The following is a 26,662-nucleotide window of genomic DNA, read 5'->3' as shown; positions in this document are numbered from 1 at the left end:
GTGAACTCACATTGTGGTCATATGGAGAGATCACTGTGAGATCAACGTGTTGACTGGGTGGGTATGATACTGTCAGAATTTGTCAAAAAATTGTCATTTTTTTTTACAGCAAGGGTTAAAAGTGTAAGCAATGGTGATCATATTCTGAATTAAGAAATCATTATAATGCAGTCAAAAATAATTTACAGGGAACATAAATAATTACTTTACCTTCTGAGTCTTTCGTTCATTTGTCGCCTGACATACGCAATGAATCACGAGACCGTTAGTACAGCTAATGTTACCGGAATTTCTATTAAAAAAAATGTTGCACACCTGGCATCCCCCTCGAAACGGTTCTCATTCGTGCTTGAATATGTTCAACACTATAAAATCTGGTGAATACAATACTTTTTTTTTTTACAATTATCTTATATAGCCTATAGTCATTTTAATAGGATGGACAGTTGAAGGAACCCAACCTAATATATTTGCTTCTTCTTGGCCTACTAAAGTGTTGTAAACACTCCCTGCAACGGGAGTATTCTCTGACTAGAGCGCAGAACAGCGGAGTGTGTATGGGCAGAAGTGTATGCCTGAGCTTGTATTCTGGGTTAAGCTGCGTTGCTTTGAAATTGTAGAAAATAGAATAATAGAAACAAAATGTATTAGCCTTTTTACCCGTTATTATCAATCTAAATTAATCTCGTTTTTAATTTAACTTAATTTTGTTTTTCTTTATTTAAATTTCGCTTTTCTTTATTTAAATTTTGTTTTTCTTTATTTAAATTTCGTTTAAATTTTGTTTTTCTTTATTTAAATTTCGTTTTTCTTTATTTAAATCTACCCTTTTCTGTGTCAGTAATTTGTTAGTCAGAAAAATATTAGACTACCTTAAAAGTATTGCTTAAGTTAACATACCTGTGTGTGTGTGTTACGTGCGAGTGTATTTACTTTGTGTTGCTCATGGGAAAGATGCATTTAATATCACTAGTGCAGTGTCCGTTCTTGGAGCATATAAGCCCTGCCTACGTGAGGTGCGCCGCTTCCCACTCGCGCTGTTCTGTAGTTTAAGTTTATTAATTCTAAATGTGTGGCGTCTCTATATTGCACCAAATGCGACACTGCACTCCCTTGTGAAGTCGATTGGATGAACGGTTCTCGAAATAATCAAAATGCAGACAGATAGACAGACACATACTGCCTTTATTAGAGAGAAGAATATGTTCACGCCTAGAGCGGCAGAAGTGCACTCGCCGGTCCTGGGTGCAGCTGAATATGAAATAACCATAATCTACCATGTATGTGTAATCTTGATCTTTGACTCCTGTACTTTGTCCTGTGTTGAGATTGACTGTCATTTGATCACCGATCTGAAGCTCTGCAGCATCAATGCCGATGTGCAGGTAATTCTTGGAGTCTCCTTTGGGAACGTAAGCAAGAGCCGTCATCGTCTTCACTGCCTGCTGTCCATCTGTTAATTGTGGATCTTTGGTTTTTGCCTGAAAAGAGCAAATACACTGTTTTCTGATGTGCTGTGTAGTATAAACTCCATTGCTTGTTCAACATATGTTAACTGATCTATTTTGCACCAGTTCTTCAGTGAAAGTGACTGAACATTAGTTGAGTTTGCAGGTCTTACAGTGATTTGCAGTGTTGAAGATCCTTCTAGAGTGTTGACGGTAACCTTTGCAATGCCATTGGCTCTTGTTTGACCTCTGACCCCTCCAGGATTGACTTCCACTTCCACATTTTCAGCAGGAGTCTGGTCAGAATTTGTTATGTAAACCTGTTATAGAACCCAGAGCAAAATAAATAAATAATATATTTATGAAATTTTTCCTCAGTTCCTGCAACCCTTCAAGTTTGCAATTTTCTAGTACACTGAAAAAAGTGAAACATGAGTACAATTCACTCAAAAAATATATTTACATTGGTCCAATGGAAAATTGTCAAGAGGCCAACTAAAGCAAACACTGATCACCATAATGGTAACTTACAATTTGTGATTTTCTCCTTCAGTGATTCTGCTTGTTAACATCAGGTGTCTTCAATAATGCTCAATCATCACTCAATGAATCACTTAATTAGCTCATTAACTTTAACACTCTTGAGTGTTAATTTAACACTGGAGTTTTTGCTGTGTACTTTGGGTTAAGGTAAACCGTTGAGTTGGAAAAAATTTAAATTTTGGTTTGACATTAAATAAAAATTTATGGTTTTAACTAAATCATAAATACAATTTGAGAAAATCTAAAAAAAATTAGCTGTAACAAATTACATAAATTTTTTTGATAATTTTTTTCAGTGTAGGGATAGGTGATATGGCAAAATATATCTTTATTTCTATATCTATATAAATGCCACAAAAGGAAAAAAAAAGACTATGCAAATTTTGTTTCATGCAGACTTTATTGTCATATTGCACACCCCTACTTTCTAATGTTTATCTATGTTTATACCGAAATATCGAAGGGCATCCCAGGTTTGAAGAATTGTGGTGTTCTTTTGAAGTGGATGGTGTACGGTGACGTCACAATCTGAATGCCTCTCCTTTCTGCTTCCACCATTTCACTGCCTGAAACACACACACACACACACACACACACACACACACACACGATTAGCCTCTCATATACAATCACACACAGGCATGTAAACATACAGATGTAGAGTATCTGTTGAGTCTTACCACTTTCTGTTAAAAGACTGACTGAAACATAGATTGATCGTCCAACCAGCTGCTTAATGTCTGGAAAGGTCTTAGTGATCATCTCCCTGCTCAGTTCTGCAGTACCTTCTCCTTCACTAATCTATTCATATATAAGAAAGACATTGACATCAGTCTACAAGACAAGATAAAATGTATTTAATGTTTTAAGTCACTCTTTAGGTGAGGAGAAATGAGATTGATCCCAGCTTGTAAACTGTTTAATGTCTCTCACCTGAACTCTTTGAAGAGAAGAAGGAATACTTGTTTTCTTCTCACCGTCCATCACACCAAACATCACAAACGCATTTCCTTCCACCTTCTGTCCAAACAGGTACCTATAAAAGCACAGACAATTTCTGCTGTAAAAACTGAACAGTGACGACGACTGTCGCTGATCCACATCCACTTTCATTACATAGAAAAAAAGCAGCTTGAACATTTGTCTAACTACCTTCTTTTCTTTCTCCACAGTCATACAGGTTTTAAATGACATGAGGGTGTAATTTTAATTTCTGGACTATTTTCAACTATTCAATTAAGGAGATCTTTTCCTGTTCTGACAGACAGAATAAATGTTTGCTGGTGTCACCCAGAGGGTTTTAAAGTCAAAGAGTGGCAAATTAAAATATATATAATAGTCAAGAGCAATGAGTGATTCTTTTCCTTTCCTTTTTTGTTGGATTAAAGGGTTCCCAGCGGGCACCTTGATGTCAAAATTACGTCAAGAAATAGGTCAAAAATGAAAGTCAAATTGACGTCAAAGTGTTGATGTCAATTTGATGTCAAGATTTGACCTCTGCTGATGTCATTTTGCCAAACAAAAAGGTGAAACGCATGGCCGTACACTTATTACCAGCTTCACTTAAAACTAACCAGATTTACTTTATTTAATTTCCGGTTTAAATAAATATAATATTTAAATAGGTTAAAATATATTAAACATATTTTGATGACACCATGATGGTGGTTAGCGTTTGCTTTAGTTGTGCACTTGGCCCTTGACTCTTGAATATTACATTTTCTCTGGCTGCTATAACTGTGTGTTTATAAAGCACAACTGTTGTAGCTAAAAAAGCCATAAGATCAGGAGATGTTGGCAGTTTATTGAAGATGATGACAATATCATCATGTAATTGCCTGAATCGCTGACCTTATTCAGTGTCTAATGTTATATAGGACTTGTGATTTTAATGTTGTATTATAATATAAGACATTTAACTTAACAGCATGAGAATAATGTTTTTTTAATTAAGGATTTTAAAAACATTTAATGTATTAAACTTAACATTATTACTTAGCTATCAAGAATCAGTGTATGACTCTCAACAATGGTGACAATCAATGAAATGCTTCATGCTGCAGTGCATGCTGGGTACCACCAATCAAAACTCACCCATATCTCCCAGCATGCATTGCGGCTTTAATAAATTATGCACCTGGAGTTGATCTGATTATCTGGATATTTTGTTTGATTGTCACCATTGTTGAGATTCATACGCTGTTTCTTGATGTCTGTGTGCGTCTAAGTAATGCCATAGATGACAGGGTTTTGTTCACTAAATAGTTATTAAAAAACAAGTACATTATTTGATAAACAACACTGCTAGATATGCTGTAGAATCAGATTACTTCTATCATGAATAAAACCACTTTAAAACCACAAGTCCCATATAATCAAAGCATTAGACACTGAACATGATCAGGGATTCAGGCATTAACATGATGATTTCATCAATAAACAGCCAACATCTCCTGAGCTCAGTTTCTGATGGCTTTTTTAGCTACAACAATTGTGCTTTATAAACACACAGTTATAGCAGCCAGATAAAATTATATATTAAAGAGTCAAGGGTCAAGAGCACAACTAAAGCAAACGCTAACCACCATCATGGTGACTTTAAAATACAAAATATGATTTCATTAAACTGGAAATTAAATAAAGTAAATCTGGTTAGTTTAAGTGAAGCTGGTAATAAGTGTACAGCCATGCGTTTCACCTTTTTGTTTGGCAAAATGACATCAGCAGAGGTCAAACTCTTGACATCAAATTGACATCGACACTTTGACGTCAATTTGACTTTCATTTTTGACCAATTTCTTGACGTAATTTTGACATCAATTTAATGACAATTTAATTGACATCAAATGCCCACTGGGTTATTTCACCCAAAAATGATCATTCTGTCATTAATTACTCATCCTCATGTCATTCCAAACCCGTAAGACTTTCGTTTATCTTTGGAACACAAATGAAGATCTTTTTGATGAAATCTGAGATTTCTGTCCCTCCACTGACAGCTACGCAACTGACACTTTGAAGCTTCTACTTTGAACTAATCCATATTGAGTGAATTTCCAAGTTTTCTGAAGAGACACGATCACTTTCTTTGAACAGACTTAATTTAGGCTTTTATTCACATATAAACATTCATCAACTCACACATCAGTTGTGGTAAACAGAAGCTCAAGCATGTTCGCTTGACGTGTGAGAACCAATGAGGTTCATTCTCGCGTTATGCAGCACGTTTGACATTGCATTGTTTTAACATAAATGAATGAACGGAATGTGATTTATATTTGTCAGTTATGCATAAATGAAATGGGTAAGATTTATGGAATTGTATTAATAAACTGAATGTGTTTCATATTTGTCAGTCATGCATAAATGAACAACCTAACAGTCTCAGTTTGTGTAAACCTACTTATTGTTCAGAGTATTTTTATTTTTATTTATATTAATTACAGTGTATACGGTTTTCTTGATTTACCCCGAAAGAAAGGAAGTAAAATGTGACATGCCCCATAGGTGGGGCACAATGTAACATGACCATTTGACAGCTTAAAATGTTATCTGAACTAATCAAAGATCAGCTCCACAAGTTCATGGAAAGTAAAGTGCATCCTGATTGTAGTAATAGTACTTGGGTTAGTAACACTCTTTCTCATTGGTCATTATGTATGCATTATGTATGCATGCGTACGTATAAGTGATCAGTAAACAGAGTCAGAAAAGACATGCAAGTCTATTGTGGTTTATGACAAACTTAACAAGCACACCCCACTCTTTATTTTTCTTGTTCATCCATGTTTCTCTATAGCTCTAAAAGTATCAATAAAGTAGCCAATATAGTCCTCTGTGCCCCACACTTCAAAAACCCCTGGTGTAACCAAATGATCAGGTCAGGTTGATTCTGTCATATTAAATCTTATATAAAACCTGTTACAGATTTCCATTAAGCCGTTGCCATTTATTACAGGGGTGAGCAAGTATTTGATGCCTACAAACAAAGTCCATACATTCAGATGTAGATGCATACAAATGTTCCAATGAATAAACATTGCATCAAACCCACATCTTTCCTTAATGTTCATTATCATGTACTCAGAGTTCATACATTACAGACCCAGCATACTGTTCATAATTCACCATGTTCCTAGTCTCACGTAGCCAGAGCTTCAGACTGACGGCAGAAGGTCTGGACTTATCGCAGCTTTCATTGGTTTGACTGACATGTAACGCAACCAATCACAGTTCGTTTTGCTCCACGTCATGTTTAGAGGTGTGAAAATGTAAAGTTGATGTCCCTACGATAACAGACCGGCATTCTTCTATTAAATTATTCATTCAAGAACGCTGTGAAAGTTTACTGAGACAATGGAGCCGCGAACTTCACATACTTTTGAAAATGCAGCATTTAGTTGATCCTGGTAAGCGCTCATTATAAACACAACGGCGTTCTTTTTCCACGAGGGGTTTTGGCTAGCCTGGTAATACCAGACTCTGCTACTTCACTTTGCTTCGTAGACAGAGTCTGGAATAGCATAATAGAGAAGTGTTTTCTCTCTCGCGGGGGGCTCTTGTCTGAAGTTTAAAATCATTGGTTACCCGTAAGCCAATCACATAACGTTTCGTTATGGCGTGTGTTATGCGCATGCTCAGCCCCATCTAACTTCCACTGTCAATGCATGTATGATGCAAAAACTAAACCATCGAGCGTAATACCGGAGTAAACATGGCCGTGAACGACTTTTGCAGATTATGTGAAGTAAATCTACGCATCCACGGTACAATCAGCGTCTACGTCACGGCTCTCAGTTCGTTGATTGGCCCGGCTGTTTTCAGGCCGGTGGAAAACTGAAAGATAGGCTGCTATCTCAGACTGACTACAGAAGCGAAATGAAATTAGCGGAAGTAGGAAGTCTGACGTAGTCAGGCTAGGTTTTGGCGTTACTACATTTGTTTCCAGGTGGACCGTTAAAGAACGCAACACACACGTCTTCCAGACATCCTGTAGAATTCAACCAATCAGATCGCGACTTTGCAAATCCTGAAGTGTTTCCAGTAAAGTGTGCCATCCATGGTCGTCACTGAGGCTGAGACTACCATGTTCCTTACTACCCTTTAGCACACTCAAAAACTGTGTGCTTCCCCATTACCGACTCACACACTTCTTGTTTACAGTACAATAAATGGCTCCTACAAAACCATTTAAATGTTCAGCAAACTGTATTCATTAATTAAAGTGTTACCACATATTGTATAGTGCAGATCTAGTGAGAAGGGTCAGACACAACTGAAACATTATTTGTACAGTAAAACAGAAAATAACCACAAACTAAGATAAATGTCTTTATTACTTTGGAAGTTACTATCTCAACTCATGAAAAGTTTTGGTTGCTCATAGCACATTATTTTGTAGTTTACAAACAAATATATTTTACATCAGTGTGTGCACACATTAAAGATTAATTTTGAATACAGTGAAGCAGAACATATGTTGTCTTACTTGGCTTCAATGTCGACTGTCAGGCTCTCGTCACTCACATGGAAGAATGACTTACTGGGTCTTAATCTGACTCCAAATGTTGGCGGCACTATAAACCAATCCAGAGAAAAGACACAAATAAATAAATACATTCTTTTAGTTTTTATTGAATTTACACAACACACATTTTGTTGAAACACATCTTACCATATTCTTTGACCTCAAAGTCTGCAGTAAACGTCTTCTGAGGAGTGTTTGGGTACCGAGTGACAACCTTCCAGATTCCACGACTGAAACAAAAAACATTTCAAAACATTTTTAAATAAGCATTATACACAGGGGTGGTTCTAGAGGCGGGGCCACAGGGGCCCTGGCCCCTGCTGAAATCTGATTGGCCCCCGTCTATAGGGGGGGGGGGGGGGTCGATTCTTAGATGCATCGCGATGCGGACGTGGACGATTCCGAATCGATTCACAAATGTCAAAAATCGATTTTCTAAAAAAAATTTATTTATTTTTCCTAATAACGTAATATTGACGGAACGCAAAAGGCGGAACTTGCAGTGCGCGAACAGTCTGTGGTGTGCACATAACAGAGACGCGCACATAACAGATGCATGATGGCTGAGCCAAATTCGAACGGCACCCTCTTCGTTAAAAGCTAATGTATGGAAAATCGTTACCTATTTAGTATTTTTTTGTATGAGAGCTGCTTTCTGTATTGTTTAGTTTTCACATCAATATGCTGTAAACCGATCTGTTATACGTACGTTATACTGCCCTGCAAAATGTGCAATGCCAGTCACAAAAAGTTACATTTTGACTGTGCTCTCTGCAGATGTTCATTCACTTTTTGTGTATAAGCTGTTTTTGATTGTACACAGCAAAATCCCCAGTGTTAAATTAACACTCCTCAGTGTTTATATGTGTCCACACTACAGGGTGTTAAAAATTAACACCGAAGCAGTGTTGAAGTTAATGAGATAATTAAGTTAACACTGAAGCAGTGTTGAAGTTAATGAGATAATTAAGTGATTAATTAAGTGATGATTGGCCATTAGTGGTGACACCTGATGATAACAAGCAGACTCACTGACGGAAAGAGAAAAACAATAACAGAAAAAAAGAGAAACACAAGAACTACTGACTTCGAGTCATTACACATTGTTGCACTTATTACCAGTTTGACTTTATTTCTGTCATACATCGACAAAAGTTCTTGAGATTCAACAGAAGTTTAGACGGTAATGTTTTATGGAATTTTTCTTTTCAAGTTACCATTATGGTGATCAGTGTTTGCTTTAGTTGTGCTCTTGACCCTTTTCATTTTTTAATATATGGTTTTCTTTGGTTGCTACAACTCTGTGTTTATAAAGCACATTTATTACTGCAAGAGAAAACATGACCTGCTCACAATATGTTTTGATGATAATGACATTATCATAATGTAATGTCCTGATTCACTGATGTCATTCAGACTCTAAATTTTTGACTATATGCTTGATGTCTCGTTTTAGTATTGGTGATTGTAGCTCTGAGATTCTATAGTTTGAGATCCAACAGCAATATCAAAAATTTTGAAAATACTTTGAGCAAAGAAGTTATTGTGTTTAAACACACAGACATCAAGAATCAGCATATGAATCTCAACAATGGTGACAATAAACAAACTAGTGACAAACAGATCAACTCTGAACATCACAAAACAAGCTACTAAAGTCAGAACAAAACAATAGCAAAATAAAAGCAAAATAAAAGCAAACAGAAAAAAACAATGAAAATTACAGGACAATTCAGCTGCATAATTTATTCATGCTGCAATGCATGATGTCAGCCATTGATGCGTTCTGATTGGTGGCTCCCATCATGCACTGCAACATTAAGCATTTGTTTGATTGTAACCATTGTTGAGATTCATATGTAGATTCTTGATGTCTGTGTGTGATTTTAAATCCTTCAGATCTTTAAAACATTGCTGGAAGTAGCTACTGTAGTGAAAAATTAATAAAACAATTAGATAATCAGTTTATAATGCTGGGTGACATCATTGAATCAGGTCACTAGTAATTTCATCATTGAAACAGAACTAGGGCTGAATTTCCAAAAGCATTTTAAACTTAACTTGATCGCAGACCAACTGCAACAAATGGTCTATACGATCAAATTAGGCTTGCAATGTTTTCAGGAAACACAGCCCAAATCATAGTTTCTCTTGCCACAACACATATGCTCTATAAACACAGAGTTGGAGCAACCAGAGAAATCTTAATGTTAAATAATAAAGTGTCAAGAGCCCAACTAAAGCAAACACTGGTCACCATAATGGTGACATGAAACGAAACATTCCATAAAACATTACCATCTAAACTTCTGTTAAATCTAAATAAGACCGTGTGTAGATGTATGACAGAAATAAAGTCAAACTGGTAAAATAATAAGTGCAATAATGGCTCGAAGTCAGTAGTTCTTGTGTTTCTCTTTTCTGTTCTTGTTTCTCTTTCCTTCAGTGAGTCTGCTTGTTATCATCAGGTGTCACCACTAATGGCCAATCATCACTTAATTAATCACTTAATTATCGCATTATCTTCAACACTGCTTCAGTGTTAACTTAATTATCTCATTAACTTCAACACTGCTTCAGTGTTAATTTTTAACACCCTGTAGTGTGGACACATATAAACACTGAGGAGTGTTAATTTAACACTGGGGATTTTGCTGTGTAGTATACAGCAAACATTTCAAGTCATAACTCTTTATTATTTAGTTGTGAATAAGAGCGGCTTTGTATGTTACTAATTATTCAAAATATGCGCAAAATATTCTATATTTTTGAACGAAAACTGTTTGTGAATTTGCTACAGCAAAATGTTTTTTTGTCTGAAGGATTATATTGCTCATTGTAAATAAGAGGATGTTGGTTTCTATTATTAAATGCTAGAGATTCAGAATATGCTGAAGTTTGTAATCATTTACTACAAGTATGCGGCTAGTACAGGCACATTTTTATTTTCCTGTTGGTTATGTAACATGTGGCCCCTTAATGGCCCCTGTTACAGAAAAATCCTAGTACCGCCACTGATTATACAACAGATCAAATGAATCTTATAACACAGATCACATCTATGAGTATTGTGCAAATAAATTAAAGAGAAATCATTGAATCATAAAATAAAGTTCACTCAAGTTTAATATCTTCAGTCAGCGTTTCACACACCTGGCAACCTCAGGAATGGCGTAGCTTCCAGACTTCATCCCTTTCACTGGATATATCATCTGTGATGAAACTGTGATGCCTTGTGGATTCTTCAGAAACACAGAAATCAGCATTAACACTGTGTGTTTACTGAGATCAGCAGTGTACATGCTCATTACAGCTGAAATGACATGTGTCTGTGTGTGTGTGTGTGTGTGTGTGTGTGTGTGTGTGTGTGTGTGTGTGTGTGTGTGTGTGTGTGTGTGTGTGTGTGTGTGTGTGTGTGTGTAATAACAGTGAGCACTTATATAAATGTGTACCATGAACTCCACCGTCACTGTCTGACTGACTGGTTTCATGATGGGCGTCAGAGAGAAAATCCTGTATTTGACTGTAAAAGAGGTCAAAGCAAAAAACTGAAATGTGAGTTCTGATGTTTTTTACTCAGATTCAAACCCTGAATACATGCACCAGTCAGTTTAATAATAAACATGATTATGGCATGCTTATGTAACATTTTTAAAATTCACTGTGTTGTATTTTTCCAATTTTTTAGCACATAATCTTACCTGTGCTAGCAGGCGTGTAGATGGGCTTGTCTGTCTGTACAAATATATATCCAGACTGGAATGAGACCATGACCACTTTCTCCAGAGTGTGAGATGGAAACTCAGCTTGTAGATACACATACTGCTTCTCCAGAGGATCATCAGAGAACAAGTTCTGATCATCAGGGATCTAGAGAACAGATAATCATCAGTCTAAATTATATCTGATGATAAATTAATCAGAATAAACATCACTGCACTGTTATGTAGCTCTCACTTGTATATCTGTAAGGATCTGGTAATTGTTTTCTGCAGTCAGTGTCACTGTTTTGGACAGTATCTCTTTCTTTGGGTATTTATTCACTGTGATCTTTACATCAAAAGATCCTCCAGAGTAATCCTGAGCCTCCACAAACACGTTCTCTGAGGAACCCACTCTCAGCAAATTAGGAGCTGACAGAACAAACCTGAGGAGATCAAATCACAGCGTTTGAAATCTTAAAAACTGATTATTAGTAACTCTATGAGCAAACGGTGTGTTTAATACTCACAGCGGGTCACACAGTGTGAGGAGGGGTGAGGAGAGAAGAACAACAGTCAGACACAGCAGCTTCACCTCCATCGTGTCTCTCTGTGTGTGTGTGTCTCTTTCTGTGTGAAACTGAACTGAAACTGAAACTTTTTTTATTGACATATTTGTAGAACATTAACAAAAAGGCATACGTAGTTTCAGATTTTACAAACAAACCTAAGCGTACATACAAATATTGCATCACAATATACATAACATTCCCATCAGTAGGCTAAGTAAATTGAAGCCAAGGATAAACAAAAAAATAAAAATAAAATAAAATAAAATAATAATAATACAATAAAATAGACGAACAAATACATATATAAAGTAGGGGAGTAGGACATTATTCAATTTATAAAACCAAAATCTTCCAATAAGGAGTACAAATACACTGCTTTAGGACTTTTCATCCTTCTCACGGTCTCCAAATATACTCTAAATTCCTCCTTAAAAACCAATAATCTTGGAGGAATTTTGAAAAATGTACATTTATGTATATAAAATTTCAACAGAAGCAACACATTATTAATTTCATAAGATACCTTTTTATCCTTTATTAATAGCCCAAATTTAATAAATTACCACGACAGTATCAACCTTGCAGGAATTCTTTGTTGCATCCATCTCAATGCATCATTCCAAAATTTGTTTACCAAAATGCACTGAAAAAACAAATGTTCGACCGTTTCTATCTCTACCTTGCATATTTGACATAAATTTGAATCCCCAACATTAAATCTCATTCTTAAAAATTCTTTTGTTGGATATATATGATTCAGAATTTTAAAGTGCACCTCTTTACATTTAGGATTAACAGGAAATGAAAGAAAATTAGTCCTAATTTTACACACTTCTTTCTTTTCATAATGACGAAAAATATAATTTCTTAATACCGGTCCTGGGAAACATTGATGTATTAAACAGTCTCTTAAGAATTTGTTAGAACATTTTCTGTCAACAAAGCTTACATTTTCTATAATAAGTTCTTGTAGTTTAGGTATTATACTTGAATATTTCAAATGTTCACTTACTAATTTTAGCATCGGTAATGGAATATTCTTGATAATTTTTTCATACATTTTAGAGGAGCAGCTTAGATTGTATTTACCACAAAAAGTAACATGACTCAGTATATTTCCAACATTGTCCACTACATGTGTTAGTGACCATGCCTTTCTGCCACCACTCATCAATAAATAAAGATTTTCTGTTCACATTTATACATCTGTTGTTCCAGATTGACATATTATGAGGGCTAAAATTATGCTTGAAAATCAATTTCCAGTATAATAATACTTGTTGATGGAAAGCAGAAAGTTTTACAGGGAGTTTGGAAAGTTCAAAGTCACATTGCAGCAGAAAACTTATGCCACCACATTTATTAAATATGATAGTAGGAATCTCAAACCAGAAAGAGGACTTATCATTAATGAAAGACTGCAACCATCTAAGTTTAATGACCCCATTCATAATATTAAAGTCAATCGTTTTAAGACCACCTTCATCATAATCTTTAATCATATCACTTTTTTGTATATAATGACTCTTCATTTTCCATATAAAATCAAAGTTTAATTTGTTAACTGCCGTTATCTTTTTTTGCAGAAACTGCTAAAGAGAAACATGGATAGATGAATCTAGAAAGATTCTCTACTTTTGTCAATAAAATTCTTCCAAATTTTTTTATGTCTCTCTGCAGCCAAGTATTCATTATTAATTTACAATTATCCAAAGTTTTATCAAAATTTAAATGTTCTAAATTATCCATCCTCTTAGATAACCAGATACCTAAATATTTGACTTCATTTTTGACTGGTATATTGTATAATGTTACATTAGGATGATCGTGAATGGCCAATAACTCACATTTTGACATATTTAGCTTTAAACCTGAAGCTTCTGAAAAAAACTTGATTAACTGAAGTGCTAGGGGTATTTGCTGTTCATTTCTTAAAAAAAGAGTAGTGTCATCAGCAAATTGACTGACAATAAAATTATTACCTTCAAAATCAATGCCAGATATGGTTCCCATTTTGAGTAAAATAGACAACATTTCTGCTACCATTATAAATAATAAAGGAGAAGATCCACATCCTTGCCTGATGCCTCTTCTAACCTCGAATCTTGGACATGTACCTTGAGTAAGAGCTACAGAACTGTTTATGTCTTTATAAAGCATTCCAACAATACTAATACATTTAGGACCAAAACCAAAGTGTTTAAGAGTTTGAAAAATAAAAGAATGCTCCACCATGTCAAAGGCCTTATAGAAATCCAGAAATAAAATTAAACCATCTTCTTCAATTAAATGACCATATTCAATCAAATCAAAAACTAACCTGATATTATTATGAATTGACCTATCCTTTAAGAATCCTGATTGGGTCACACTAATAATTTGTGATATTCCTGTTTTTAATCTGGAAGCCAGTGCTTTAGTAAACAGTTTGTAATCTGTATTTAGTAGTGTTATGGGGCGTAAATTATCCAATATTCTCTTATCTTTTCCTGGCTTTGGTATCAAAATTATAAGCCCTTGTTTCATAGTTGGCAATAATTCAATACTATTGATACACTCTTGCAAGGCTTCAAATAAAAGATATTTTAGGTCATCCCAAAAAAAGTTATAAAAATCTGTGGATAACCCATCAGGACCCGGTGATTTACCAGGTTTACTCTGTTTAATCGCCGCATCAAGCTCTTGTATGGTTATGTCTGAATCGCATAGATCTTTAAATACACTTTCAATAGACGGTATATTATTTTTTATCATCTGAAAAAAAGAATTAGAATTAACAGAGGAAAAAGAAGAGGAATACAATTTGGAGTAAAATTTAAACACCTCTTTTACTATTAAGTTATGATTTAAATGTTCTACTTGGTCCACAATTAAACTATTGATCGAATTTTTCTCTTGTCGTCTTTTCTCCAAATTAATGAAGTATGAGCTATTTTTCCCCCCTCTTCCAGCCACTTAGCTCTGGATCTCACATATGCCCCTTTTGCCTTTTTGATATAGATTTCATCTAGAATTGAATGAAGCTTAATAAGTTTTTCTTTATCTTCATCTGACATGTTAGGTTGACAACAGCATTTATTAATCTCTTGAATTAACTGGATTTCTATTTTACGTTTCTTTTTCATCAGATTTTTGCTAAAGGTAATTGAATATTCTCTTAATTTATGTTTTAAATATTCCCATTTAATACCACTTGGCATCTTTTTTACTTTAAATTCAGTAATTATTTTTTTAATATATGTACAAAAATGAATATGATTCAGCAAGTCTGCATTGAATTTCCAATAGCCTCTATTATTGCAAGATTTATTTCTTGATCACACAATGATCTGTTAAGTGGGCACCTGAAATATTACATTTAGTCACATTACTTGAAAGAGAATCAGATCCGAGCCAATAATCAATTCTCGACTTTGAAGTGGCATTCGGTTTGAACCACGAAAAGTGTCTGGCAGTGGGGTTTAAGTTTCTCCAAATATGCACCCGCCCAATCTGGCAACACTGGCAGGCGCGCGCAGCTTGGGGCGCTAACAGAATCGCCCATAGCTGACTTGATTTGAGCTCGCTGATTGGCTACAGTTTATGTCAAACATTTATATCTTAAATCAGCAATTGGCTAAGCTGCTCCACAGACTCTTTGGGGCATTCCTCCAGCGCCTCAGAGCTGAGACGTGCACGCAGCTGGAGGAGACGTGTTGAAAAAGCAGACATTTTTCATTTCTATCATATTTTTCACATATACTGGGTGCATTTAATATCTCAAACACACAAATATGACATGTATGATGTATGATTTATGTATATATTTACTTATTTATTTAATGAGTGTTGCTCATAAACTGTGGTCTGGCTCATGGTGGGGCGGCGCCCTAGCGCCCTCTATTGGCCAGCCGCCACTGTAATGAAACCATGTTCTGCTTTGTAAACTTCACATATGCAGTCTGCATTGTGACTGATTAAACTGAAAAAAACTGATATGTGTGTGTGTGTGTGTGTGTGTGTGTGTGTGTGTTCTGCATTGGGGATGCTCTCTAGTACGGTGTAATTTCTTCATTTGTGCCAATCCCATTTCCCATTCATTCCTATGGGAGTCAAATTGAACGGCGAGGGAAGTATTTGTTACAATTTTTATTACAACCACATAAACTCCTCAAATCCAGTCAAAGTTCAAATATCCTAAGGTCTTGGACCAATCCGATGACCAGTCAATTTTTTTAAATCTTGCCAAAATGTCTCACTCATCCATTCAAAATGACCAATTATCACTATAAATGAAAACTTCTGAAAACTGGTTTCAAAGTGCACGTTTTTGAAAACAGTCTCTGTGTAAACAACAAAAATGCAAATCTCTGAAAATGTTTATTGTTATGCATCTCGTCAGTAAAGCTGGTTCCTTGATTAGTAGTAAATCTCCATCACCTGCTTTCAGATGAAGCGGCATTTAGGGCTGAGGAGATAATTAAGTGATTAATTTAGTGATGATTGAGCATTATTGAAGACACTGATGTTAACAAGCAGAATCACTGAAGAAGAAAATCACAAATTGTAAGTTACCATTAAGGTGATGGGTGTTTGCTTTAGTTGGGCTCTAGACCATTATATGTTTACTTTAATATTTACTGTTGTTTGTCTGCTGTTATTGATTTATAACAGTTAAATGAACAAAGTAAAATGTTATCTTATAGTGTTGGTTATGTTTTGACATAATCATACTGTGATCGGAAAAAGGAGACTTATTGAGATAGTTTGGTTTAACTTGTTAGCTGCAGTTTAGTGATTCTTCAGCCTATGATTATCAGCACTTTACTTATAATTCAAAATATTTAATAAACATTGTTCTGATCAAAAGACATTCAGATAAATTCATTTAAAACACAGAAATCAATAATCAGCCTGTGAATCTCAACAATGGTGACAATAATAAAGCATATTGCAGTGGCTGCCACCAATCACAACTCATTAATGGCTCCCATCATGCATTGCGGTATGAATAAATTATGATCTGAATTGTCTATGTAATTTACTTTTCCTAATTGAATATTCTGCTCCTCACCATTGTTGAGATGCATAGACTGAATCTTGACATCTGTGTGTGCCTAAAATAATGATTTTTTTTTTAAAACAACTTTTAAGAAATCCTTTATATTATATGAAAAATTCTGGGCATTTATGCAGATTCACTAACCAACAACATAAATCAAAGTCAGAAAGAATGATTTTAATGAGTTCAGTGATCAAGTTCAAATGATGATTGTCGATTTACTACTAATCAAGGAACCGGCTTTACTGACGAGATGCGCATAACAATATCGCGATTTAAATCGCCCAGCCCTACGTTCAATCTATAGCAGTGGCTCCCAACCCTGCTCCTGAAGGACCCCCAACACTGCACGTTTTCTTTGTCTCCCTAATCAAACACACCTGATTCAACTCATCAGCTCATTAGAAGAAACTCTAGGACAGGGGTGGGCAAATGCTGTCCTGGAGGGCCACTGTCCTGCAGAGTTTAGCTCCAACCCTGATAAACTCTCCTGTCTGTAGCTTTCTAGTACTCCTGAAGACATTGATTAGCTGCTTCAGGTGTGTTTGATTAGGGTCCCAGATAGACAGCAACCATCAAAATAATGTTAATGTGTCAATGTTAACTGTATTGACTCAACATCTCTTTTGCTTCAGCAATTAATGTTGAATTTTTTTGGAAATTTCATCCATAAATCAATGGTGATGGCGTTGAGTCAATGTTACAATGTGATGTTGGTACAACATCATGTTTGCACTCTCAGAAAATGGAACAACAACTATAACTGACTTAAAGCCACACAGCCTGAAATCTATGTGTCGACTACAGGCCCCTAAATGAGAGAACCATAAATTATGCTTATCCACTGCCCCGCATCCAGGACACCTTAGACACACTGTCCACTGCCAGGTACTTCAGCATGCTGGATTTAATATTAGATATGTAACAGCATGAGATCCAGCAGTACACTGTTAGACCTTACCAGGTTTTTTTACAGTAAAATACTGGCAACACTGTTGCCAGTAATATACTGTTAATTGTACAGTTCTTTACTGTAATCTACAGTATGTTACTGTAAAAATGCACTAAAACTCGAGTTAACTAATTTCACTTGCAGAAACCGACTGCCTTAAATTGACCAACTGTCATTTAAATGTATTAACTAAAATTTATAATGCATTGATAACGTGAACGAAGTATTACTGCGAACTTCTTTCATTTGAAACCACAACAAAACTTTTGTAAATAAAAAGATTTCCACTGGACCAGCAACTACACAGTCACCGCCTGTTAAATAAAGCAACATACAGTACAGCAGGGCTATTCAATTAGCTTAATTCGAGGGCCGGATTATCAAATCGAAAAGTTGAGGTGGGCCGGTGGATTGGTTTGGGGGTTTAGCTTATTTATTGAAACATAACAGTTTCAATAAATAAGTTAAAGTAACCCTAAAAAAGTATGGTATTTACTTGAAAATGTGGTACCTAACAGTATGCAGATATATAAATAAAAACTTGATAATTTACAGCTGTGTACAACTATTTTCCTTGGAACAAATAAATGAATTATACAAACTAGTAGCTGTTGGTGAGAAATAATAATTATTTTATTTATAATTGTTATGCTTAAATGAAAGTGAGACTTGATAACCACAGGCTACTCACTCCCACTGTATAAAAAATGCCTAAACACAAGTTAAAAACTATACACACCTTTACAAAGAAACTGACATAATTTCATAACAAACATAAATTATATTTCTCTACCCACCTAATAAATCTAATGCAATTATTAATTATACAATTATATATATATATATATATATAATTATACTGTAAAATATTATAGTAAATATATATATTTACTATATTTATTTATTACTACATAGTATTCAATATAAATATTGCACATTTCTGCCCAACCCATAGTAAATTACTACAGTACATTCATGGTAAATGTTTGTAAGGGTGATTAGGGGATTTAAAGTGTTCTAATTTCGTTCATGCACAATGTTTCTCCTGCTTTCCTCATCAGTATTGTTGGGAATGTTGAGGATGTTTCATCCGATTTAATACTAGTTAAATCATCGAGTGATTTGTGGTTTGTAACAGAGAGGTTTCTGTCGAACTGAAACGCTTCCCATGGCTGTCGCAACGCTGTTCAATAATAGTGTCCGGGACCGAGAGTAAACACAACTATTTGTTGTTACTGTACTGACTGGGAAACCGCTTCAGATGATTCAGCGACGGAGCGATCCGAATGAATCCGAATAGTTTTAGACCGTTACTGACCAGCCACTTTGACGCTCTCGACGGCGGCGGTGTGAACGCACAGTTATGCAAGCGAGTTTAGAAAGAATCGAACCAAAAGAATGAATCATTCACGAATGATTGGTATCGCTGGTTCAGTCGACATAAATTCAGGACACATATAACTGCTGAAATAGTCGCACGTAAAACGTTTCTCAGGTCAATCGGAGCGAGTATCAAACTAAATCTGCCGCACCGCCAGGAAAAGAGGAGGAGGGAGGTTGGTGCCGTCGGGCCGGATGGAGATGATTGGCGGGCCGCATTTGGCCCGCGGGCCGCCAATTGAATAGCCCGGCAGTACAGCATATCATCAATGTTTGTAGATCTTCTCCTGGACTGAAGGTCAGGCTCTACTCTTCTGCACAATGGTGACCCAAAAAACAAGATTTTACAGTAAACTACTGGCAACAGTGTTGCCAGTATATACCTGTTTTATAACTTACAGTTTATTACTGTTAAAATACATTTTGTGGGTGTGTCTTTTTATCTTACACTGTTAACCCTTTCAACCCCAATGATCTCCATTATGGTGACAACAAACTTTATTTTATTTGGCCTTTTTTTACAGCAAGGGTTAACAGTGTATTATAACAATCAGTTAGAAGATTTTAACAAACATGAGCACGAAAAGCTAATCTACGATGACACAGAAAGATATCAACAATCAGCACATGAATCTCAACAAATCACCTGAACACATTTATTTTATTCATTGAAATGTCTGTTTTTTTTTTTTTTTTTTTTTTTTTTTTTTTTAATAATGTTTAGCCTATTCAGATATCCAGAAATTCTCCTTTAACCCTCTGGGGTCTAAAGTGTTTTTGGGGTCCTTGAGATGTTCTGACATGCTCTGACATTTGTGCTTTTTTCAGTTATTTATAAACATGATAATGGCAAAGGTGTAATTACACTCTATTTAGCACAAACAGTGCTACCATAATATGTGAGCAACATGTATGTACATGTTTGTATTTTTGAGAGAATAATGTTTATGCATGGTTATTGAAAAAACTAAAAATGAAAATTTCAGAAAATTTCTGAAATAAGGCCATAAAACACATACTAAATATGTGTTAACGTGTGTAAAAGACACAAACTGATGGATCATGGATAAATAACTCGAAAGTAGAGCTGTGCACTAAATCAAATCGCGACATGGTCTGTGAATATTAAAGCAGAAGAAGACTGCTATACACTTGCTTGATCTGCGTGTCTCTGCACAGCAAAAAGTCCAGTGTTAAATTAACTCTCCTGGGAGTTTATATGGCTCCAGAGTCAGTGTTAAAATATGAGTGTTAAATTAACACTCAAGAGTGTTAAAGTTAATGAGCTCATTAAGTGATTAATTGAGTGATGATTGAGCATTATTGAAGACACCTGATGTTAACAAGCAGAATCACCAAAGGAGAAAATCTCATTTTTTAAGACACCGTTATGGAGACCAGTGTTTGATTTAGTTGGGCTCTTGAACCATAAACTGTAAACATTAGATTTTCTTTCGCTGTTGTATCTGAGTTATAACTGCCAGATGAACAAAGAGAAAGATGATCAGATTTTGTTGGTTATGTTTTGACATAATCATAATTTCACCTGAATCACTGATCTCATTTAGAGTCTAATCTATGACTTAAATATATATTGTTGATTACAGCATCACTGTGATACTACAGCATTAGAACTTTTTTTTCTAACTAGTGTAAAGGATTTCTTAAAAGTTGTTCTGATAAAACAAAATCTTTCTTTTAGGCACACACAGACATCAAGAATCAGTGTATGAATCTCAACTATGGTGACAAACAGAATATTCAATTAGGAAAAGGAAATTAGTAAGACAATTCAGATCATAATTTATTCATACCACAATGCATGATGGGAGCCATGAATGAGTTTTGATTGGTGGCACCCAGAATGCACTGCAACATGCTTTATTATTGTCACCATTGTTGAGATTCACAGGCTGATTATTGATGTCAGTGTGTCTAAATAAAGTAATTTTCTAAGTATTTTTATCAGAACAATTTTTAAGAAATATTTTGGATTATATTGATAATGATAAAAATCATTTGCTGTAGAATCACAGGCTGCTGTAATCAACAAGGTAAATCTGACTCTCTGAATGAGAGTTGATATTCAGGTCAAATTATGATTATCAAATCACAACCAACACCACCTGATCACCTTTTCTCTTTGTTCATCTGAGAGTTATTACTCAGATACAACAGCCAAACAAAATTTAAAGTTAATGCTTTATGGGTCAAGAGCCCAACTAAAGCAAGCACTGATCACCATAACGGTGTCTTAAAAAATGAGATTTTCTCCTTTGGTGATTCTGCTTGTTAACATCAGGTGTCTTCAATATTGGTCAATTATCACTCAATGAATCACTTAATGAGCTCATTACCTTTAACACTCTTCAGTGTTAATTTAACACTCATATTTTAACACTGACTCTGGAGCCATATAAACTCCCAGGAGAGTTAATTTAACACTGGACTTTTTGCTGTGTGTGGGAATGAGCTGCACCGCTTCGTCTATAGCCTACATACTCAAGCTCGGTGTTTTCAGTGTCTCACAAACAATACGAGGGCATGAATACATGGACATTTCCAGAGCGGCTCTGAGAGAACGCCTAATGAGCATTTTCATCATTTTATTTGAGAAAAACCATTGTCAAATATACTCTTGAACAGGTCTTCACTACAACCCGTCAAAATAAAAGTTCGGTTTAAATATGAGAAATTATGAAAGAAATATATTATTGTAGACTTACAATAGAAAGCACTTCTCAGAATAATAACAACAACAACAATAATAAGACAATTTATATAAATATTATTTAAGGAATATTTTTTGTCCATGTTTTAATTTAGTAAATCTGTTTTGCAGCACTTCCCCAAAAAATAAAAGGATAAAAGTTTAAATTTTAATTTGATTACCACCGTTTTTGATAATATATTAGCATTTATTCATAAAAAGAAAAAATAGTTTTCTGAATAAAATACATTTCATAGGACTCTATTATTCCTAAACATTTTAATAAATTATTAATGTTAAAAATAGTTGTTGATCTGATTCATTATCAATTATTGAATTTAGTTGATTTGACAAGTTTTGTTGAAATTTTAATAAACAAAACAAACCAAATGGTTTTCGAGTTTGTTATAATAAAAGCATTTGTTCAACCAAAAAAACCTGTTTTCATTCATTTAACTGTCATTTTATCTGATGATAATAATAATAACCATAATTTAATAATACCGTTTATTTATTTATTTATTTATTTAATAATTGATTAATACTGTAAACCGTGATCATTTCTGAGACGGTTATACTGTGAAAATGAAAATCCAGTCCCCCACCCCGTCCCGCGGTTTAAAAAGTAACTCAGTAACTTTTACTCTGAGTAAATTTTAAATGAGCTACTTTTTACTTTTACTTCAGTAGATATTTAGACCTGTAATTTGACTTGTACTTAAGTAAAATTTCATTGAAGTAATAGTACTTTTACTTGAGTAGAATATTTTAGAACTCTTTCCACCTCTGGTAATATGTTAACGCTATATTATTTCAGAATATATTTAAGCCATTTAATAAATATGGAAATGTATGTTCTTTCAGTAAGGGTATGAGTTATTATGATTGTGCCAGTGGCTCATGTCTGTAGTCCAGATCTGGGTCATCATGCATTTCTGTTTGTGGGCTGAGAGAAACTGGCCTGACAACAATTTCTATCTGCATAGACGATTGTGAAGCACTTTTGTCCAACTTAAATTTCTGAATGTATCTCTCTTTCCTTCCCTCTGTACAACCGAGGGCAATAAGAAAAACTCAATACGCCAGATGATCATAATGTCCCTTCTTTGTGATGTCTGTTATTTTCCTTTTCTAAACCAGTTTCCAGACCTGAACATCTCCACACAGCAGTGCTTGTGAGGTTTTGCTTCTTGAGTGTTCTAGAAAGGAGTCATTTACTCATTGCTATACAGATGTGAGGCATCACTGCATCCCAATACATCTTCAATATCTTTTATTGTCCACATCAACTCCTGTCAGAAAGCGAATGTCAGGAATAATCACCTGAACCATTTCAATTTCAGTGATTCTGCTTGTTATCATCAGGTGTCTTCAGTAATGCTCAATCACCACTTAATTAACCACTTAATTATCTGATTAACTTTAACACTGCTATAACACTCTGAGAGTGTGGATTATATAAACACTGAGCAGTGTTAATTTAACACTGGGGATTTTGCTTTAAAGTATCTTATGATTATTAAAATGAGATACAGATTTAAAATATCACACAAAACAAATTATAATGTTGGATTTGTGATTCAGAATGGCAAAAGTAATTAAAATATTCTTGCAAGGCACTGTATATTACACCAGGATTAGTCAGGAGTCTAAAATGAACATTTTCAAATTTCATTACCCTTCATTTATTTATTTATTTGACATAATTACAAAGTATTTTAGCTCATATTTATTGAGAGTATGTAAGAGATGATGTTTAATTTCCTGTAATCAACAAATGTATAATTATGGAGCACATCCATCTGTCAGGAGTTTATACTGGAGCTTAACGATGCCGATGTACTGTCCCCTGTATTCTGGAGTTTGACTTTCCTCTCTTGTCGGCCAGTATTCAACCCAGGTGTGATCTTCAAAGATGTACTGCAGACTAAAACAACAGAATAAAATGACAGACTTAACTACACTGTATACATTTACGAAGCACATGCATCCTTTCTATAAGGCTCAATGTACGGATTTCCACAGTGATAAAGGAAGAATTCTTTCCATTCGTGTTGTTTTTATACATTTTTGACAATCATTTAATACACATTCTGTTTCACCTGAACAAAACATTTTAATAACAGGTCAAAATACGTGATAAAGAGATATTACTGTCTAATGGAGTCTTCTCAGTTGTATGTTTTTTCTTGTCACAAATAGATTCCAGCATAATGCTTACATCGTGCTGTCTGTGTTTTGGCAGGCAAAAGTTTTTCATATATTCATATTTTACAAACAAAATAGCTTTTTTTGTCTTGTAATAAAAAATGTAACTTATGCCAATGTTTATTTTCTAAGAATTACCCAGTGGGCATTTGATGTCAATTTGACATCAAATTGATGTCAAAATTACGTCAAGAAATTGGTCAAAAATGAAAATCAAATTGACGTCAAAGTGTTGATGTCAATTTGATGTCAAGATTTGACCTCTGCTGATGTCATTTTGCCAAACAAAAAGGTGAAACGCATGGCCGTACACTTATTACCAGCTTCACTTACACTAACCAGATTTACTTTATTTAATTTCCGGTTTAAATAAATATAATATTTAAATAGTTTAAAATATATTAAACATATTTTGATGACACCATGATGGTGGTTAGCGTTTGCTTTAGTTGTGCTCTTGACCCTTGACTCTTTAATATAAAATTTTCTTTGGCTGCTATAACTGTGTGTTTATAAAGCACAACTGTTGTAGCTAAAAAAGCCATGAGATCAGGAGATGTTGGCGGTTTATTGAAGATGATGACAATATCATCATGTAATTGCCTGAATCACTGATCTTATTCAGTGTCTAATCTTTGGTTATATAGGACTTGTGATTTTAATGTTGTATTATAATATAAGCCATTTAATTTAACAGCTTGAGAATAATGGGGTTTTTTTTATTAATAAAGGATTTTAAAAACATTTAATGCATTAAACTTAACATTATTACTTAGCTATCAAGAATCAGTGTATGACTCTCAACAATGGTGACAATCAATGAAATGCTTCATGCTGCAGTGCATGCTGGGTACCACCAATCAAAACTCACCCATATCTCCCAGCATGCATTGCAGCTTTAATAAATTATGCAGCTGGAGTTGATCTTATTATCTGGATATTTTGTTTGATTGTCACCATTGTTGAGATTCATACGCTGTTTCTTGATGTCTGTGTGCGTCTAATTAATGCCATAGATGACAGGGTTTTGTGCACTAAATAGTTTTTTAAAAAACAAGTACATTATTTGATAAACAACACTTCTAGACATGCTGTAGAATCAAATTACTTCTGTCATGAATAAAACCGCTTTTAAACCACAAATCCCATATAATCAAAGCATTAGACACTGAACATGATCAGGGATTCAGGCAATTACATGATGATTTCATCAATAAACAGTCAACATCTCCTGATCTCAGTTTCTGATGGCTTTTTTAGCTACAACACATGTGCTTTATAAACACACAGTTATAGCAGCCAGAGAAAATTTATATTAAAGAGTCAAGGGTCAAGAGCACAACTAAAGCAAACGCTAACCACCATCATGGTGTCATCAAAATATGTTTAATATATTTTAAACTATTTAAATATTATATTTATTTAAACCGGAAATTAAATAAAGTAAATCTGGTTAGTTTAAGTGAAGCTGGTAATAAGTGTACGGCCATGCGTTTCACCTTTTTGTTTGGCAAAATGACATCAGCAGAGGTCAAACTCTTGACGTCAAATTGACATCAACACTTTGACGTCAATTTGATTTTCATTTTTGACCAATTTCTTGACATAATTTTGACATCAATTTGATGTCAAATTGACATCAAGGTGCCCGCTGGGTAGCCTACTGCCTTATAATCAGATTTTTTTCCCCCTTTAACGTTTTACCTGCCACCAGGTAAATCTGAACATTTAATATATCAAAATAACAGAGCCTGCTTTATTTATAAAAAAGAAAAATTGCTTCTTGCATTCTGTTTTTTAATCAACACTTGGATGTGGGATAGTTTCATAAAAAAAGCAACATTTTGAACAAAAATCGGATAAAATCACATTTTTGAAGACCTCGTCCAGATCGGATTCAGAGAGATGATCAAAACACAGATGGAGTCGATCGAGTCCATTAACACCGCCAAAGCTTCACAGTCGTTTCCTCTTCATGGGTCGACATTTCATTCAGTAACGTTAGGCAGTTTTGATTTATATGCTGTTTAATGATCACGTTATTTTACGTGCGCAAGCAATGCTTCTATCGCTTGATCAGGAGATTCTGTAGTTTTCCAGAAGATGCGTAATAGCGCCCCCTACCGTATAACAGTGAAAACATGCATTACCAGAAATTTTCGGAAAAATCTGTCAATGGTGGGGAAAGAGTTAATCACTGGAAAGTTACACCACCTACACATTTTTGACTATAAACCCCACATAAACTCAACTTCATCACAGATGATTTGTATTCAAATCATTTAGTATTTGTTTTTACTTTTTCCCCCAAGTGTATTCAAGTCTATTTTAGGTTATTTAAAACGCATTTTGAGAAAAAAATATAAATAAATAAATAAAACTATCCCAACATTGAGCCATGAACAACCTTGCAAAGACTTTAAATACATAAAGTTCAGGCAAATCCTGTTATTCACAGACACAGAGTGGACACTTACGTTCCTCTGAGCCTTAGCAGGTCTTCGGATTTGCCCATGATGAGGTACGACTTGCCTTGTTTCAATCCTAAACTCTCTCTGCAACCGGGACGACCCAAAAATG

At 34.8% G+C, this 26,662-nt stretch overlaps 2 protein-coding genes across 3 annotated transcripts in view; both read right to left on the bottom strand.

Moving 5' to 3' along the window:
* Window positions 1-26,662, bottom strand: part of LOC311283377 (complement C3-like) — a 345,048-nt gene that overhangs the window by 38,388 nt on the left and 279,998 nt on the right. The gene's annotated exons all lie outside the window — the stretch shown is intronic.
* LOC311283620 (complement C3-like) lies at window positions 61-11,867 on the bottom strand. Its single transcript, XM_084398141.1, has 12 exons — window positions 11,750-11,867; window positions 11,476-11,665; window positions 11,220-11,388; window positions 10,971-11,041; window positions 10,672-10,760; window positions 7,666-7,748; window positions 7,480-7,567; window positions 2,925-3,027; window positions 2,672-2,792; window positions 2,442-2,557; window positions 1,622-1,768; window positions 61-1,481 (listed from the first exon to the last, which is right to left on the bottom strand). Exons 1-12 carry the CDS (start codon window positions 11,818-11,820, stop codon window positions 1,065-1,067), a joined length of 1,665 nt encoding a protein of 554 aa, XP_084254267.1. The 5' UTR covers window positions 11,821-11,867; the 3' UTR covers window positions 61-1,064.

This window comes from Rutilus rutilus, assembly GCF_951802725.1.
Source record: "Rutilus rutilus genome assembly, chromosome: 2".
NCBI lineage: Eukaryota > Metazoa > Chordata > Actinopteri > Cypriniformes > Leuciscidae > Rutilus > Rutilus rutilus.
This window is presented reverse-complemented; position numbering and strand designations above follow the sequence as displayed.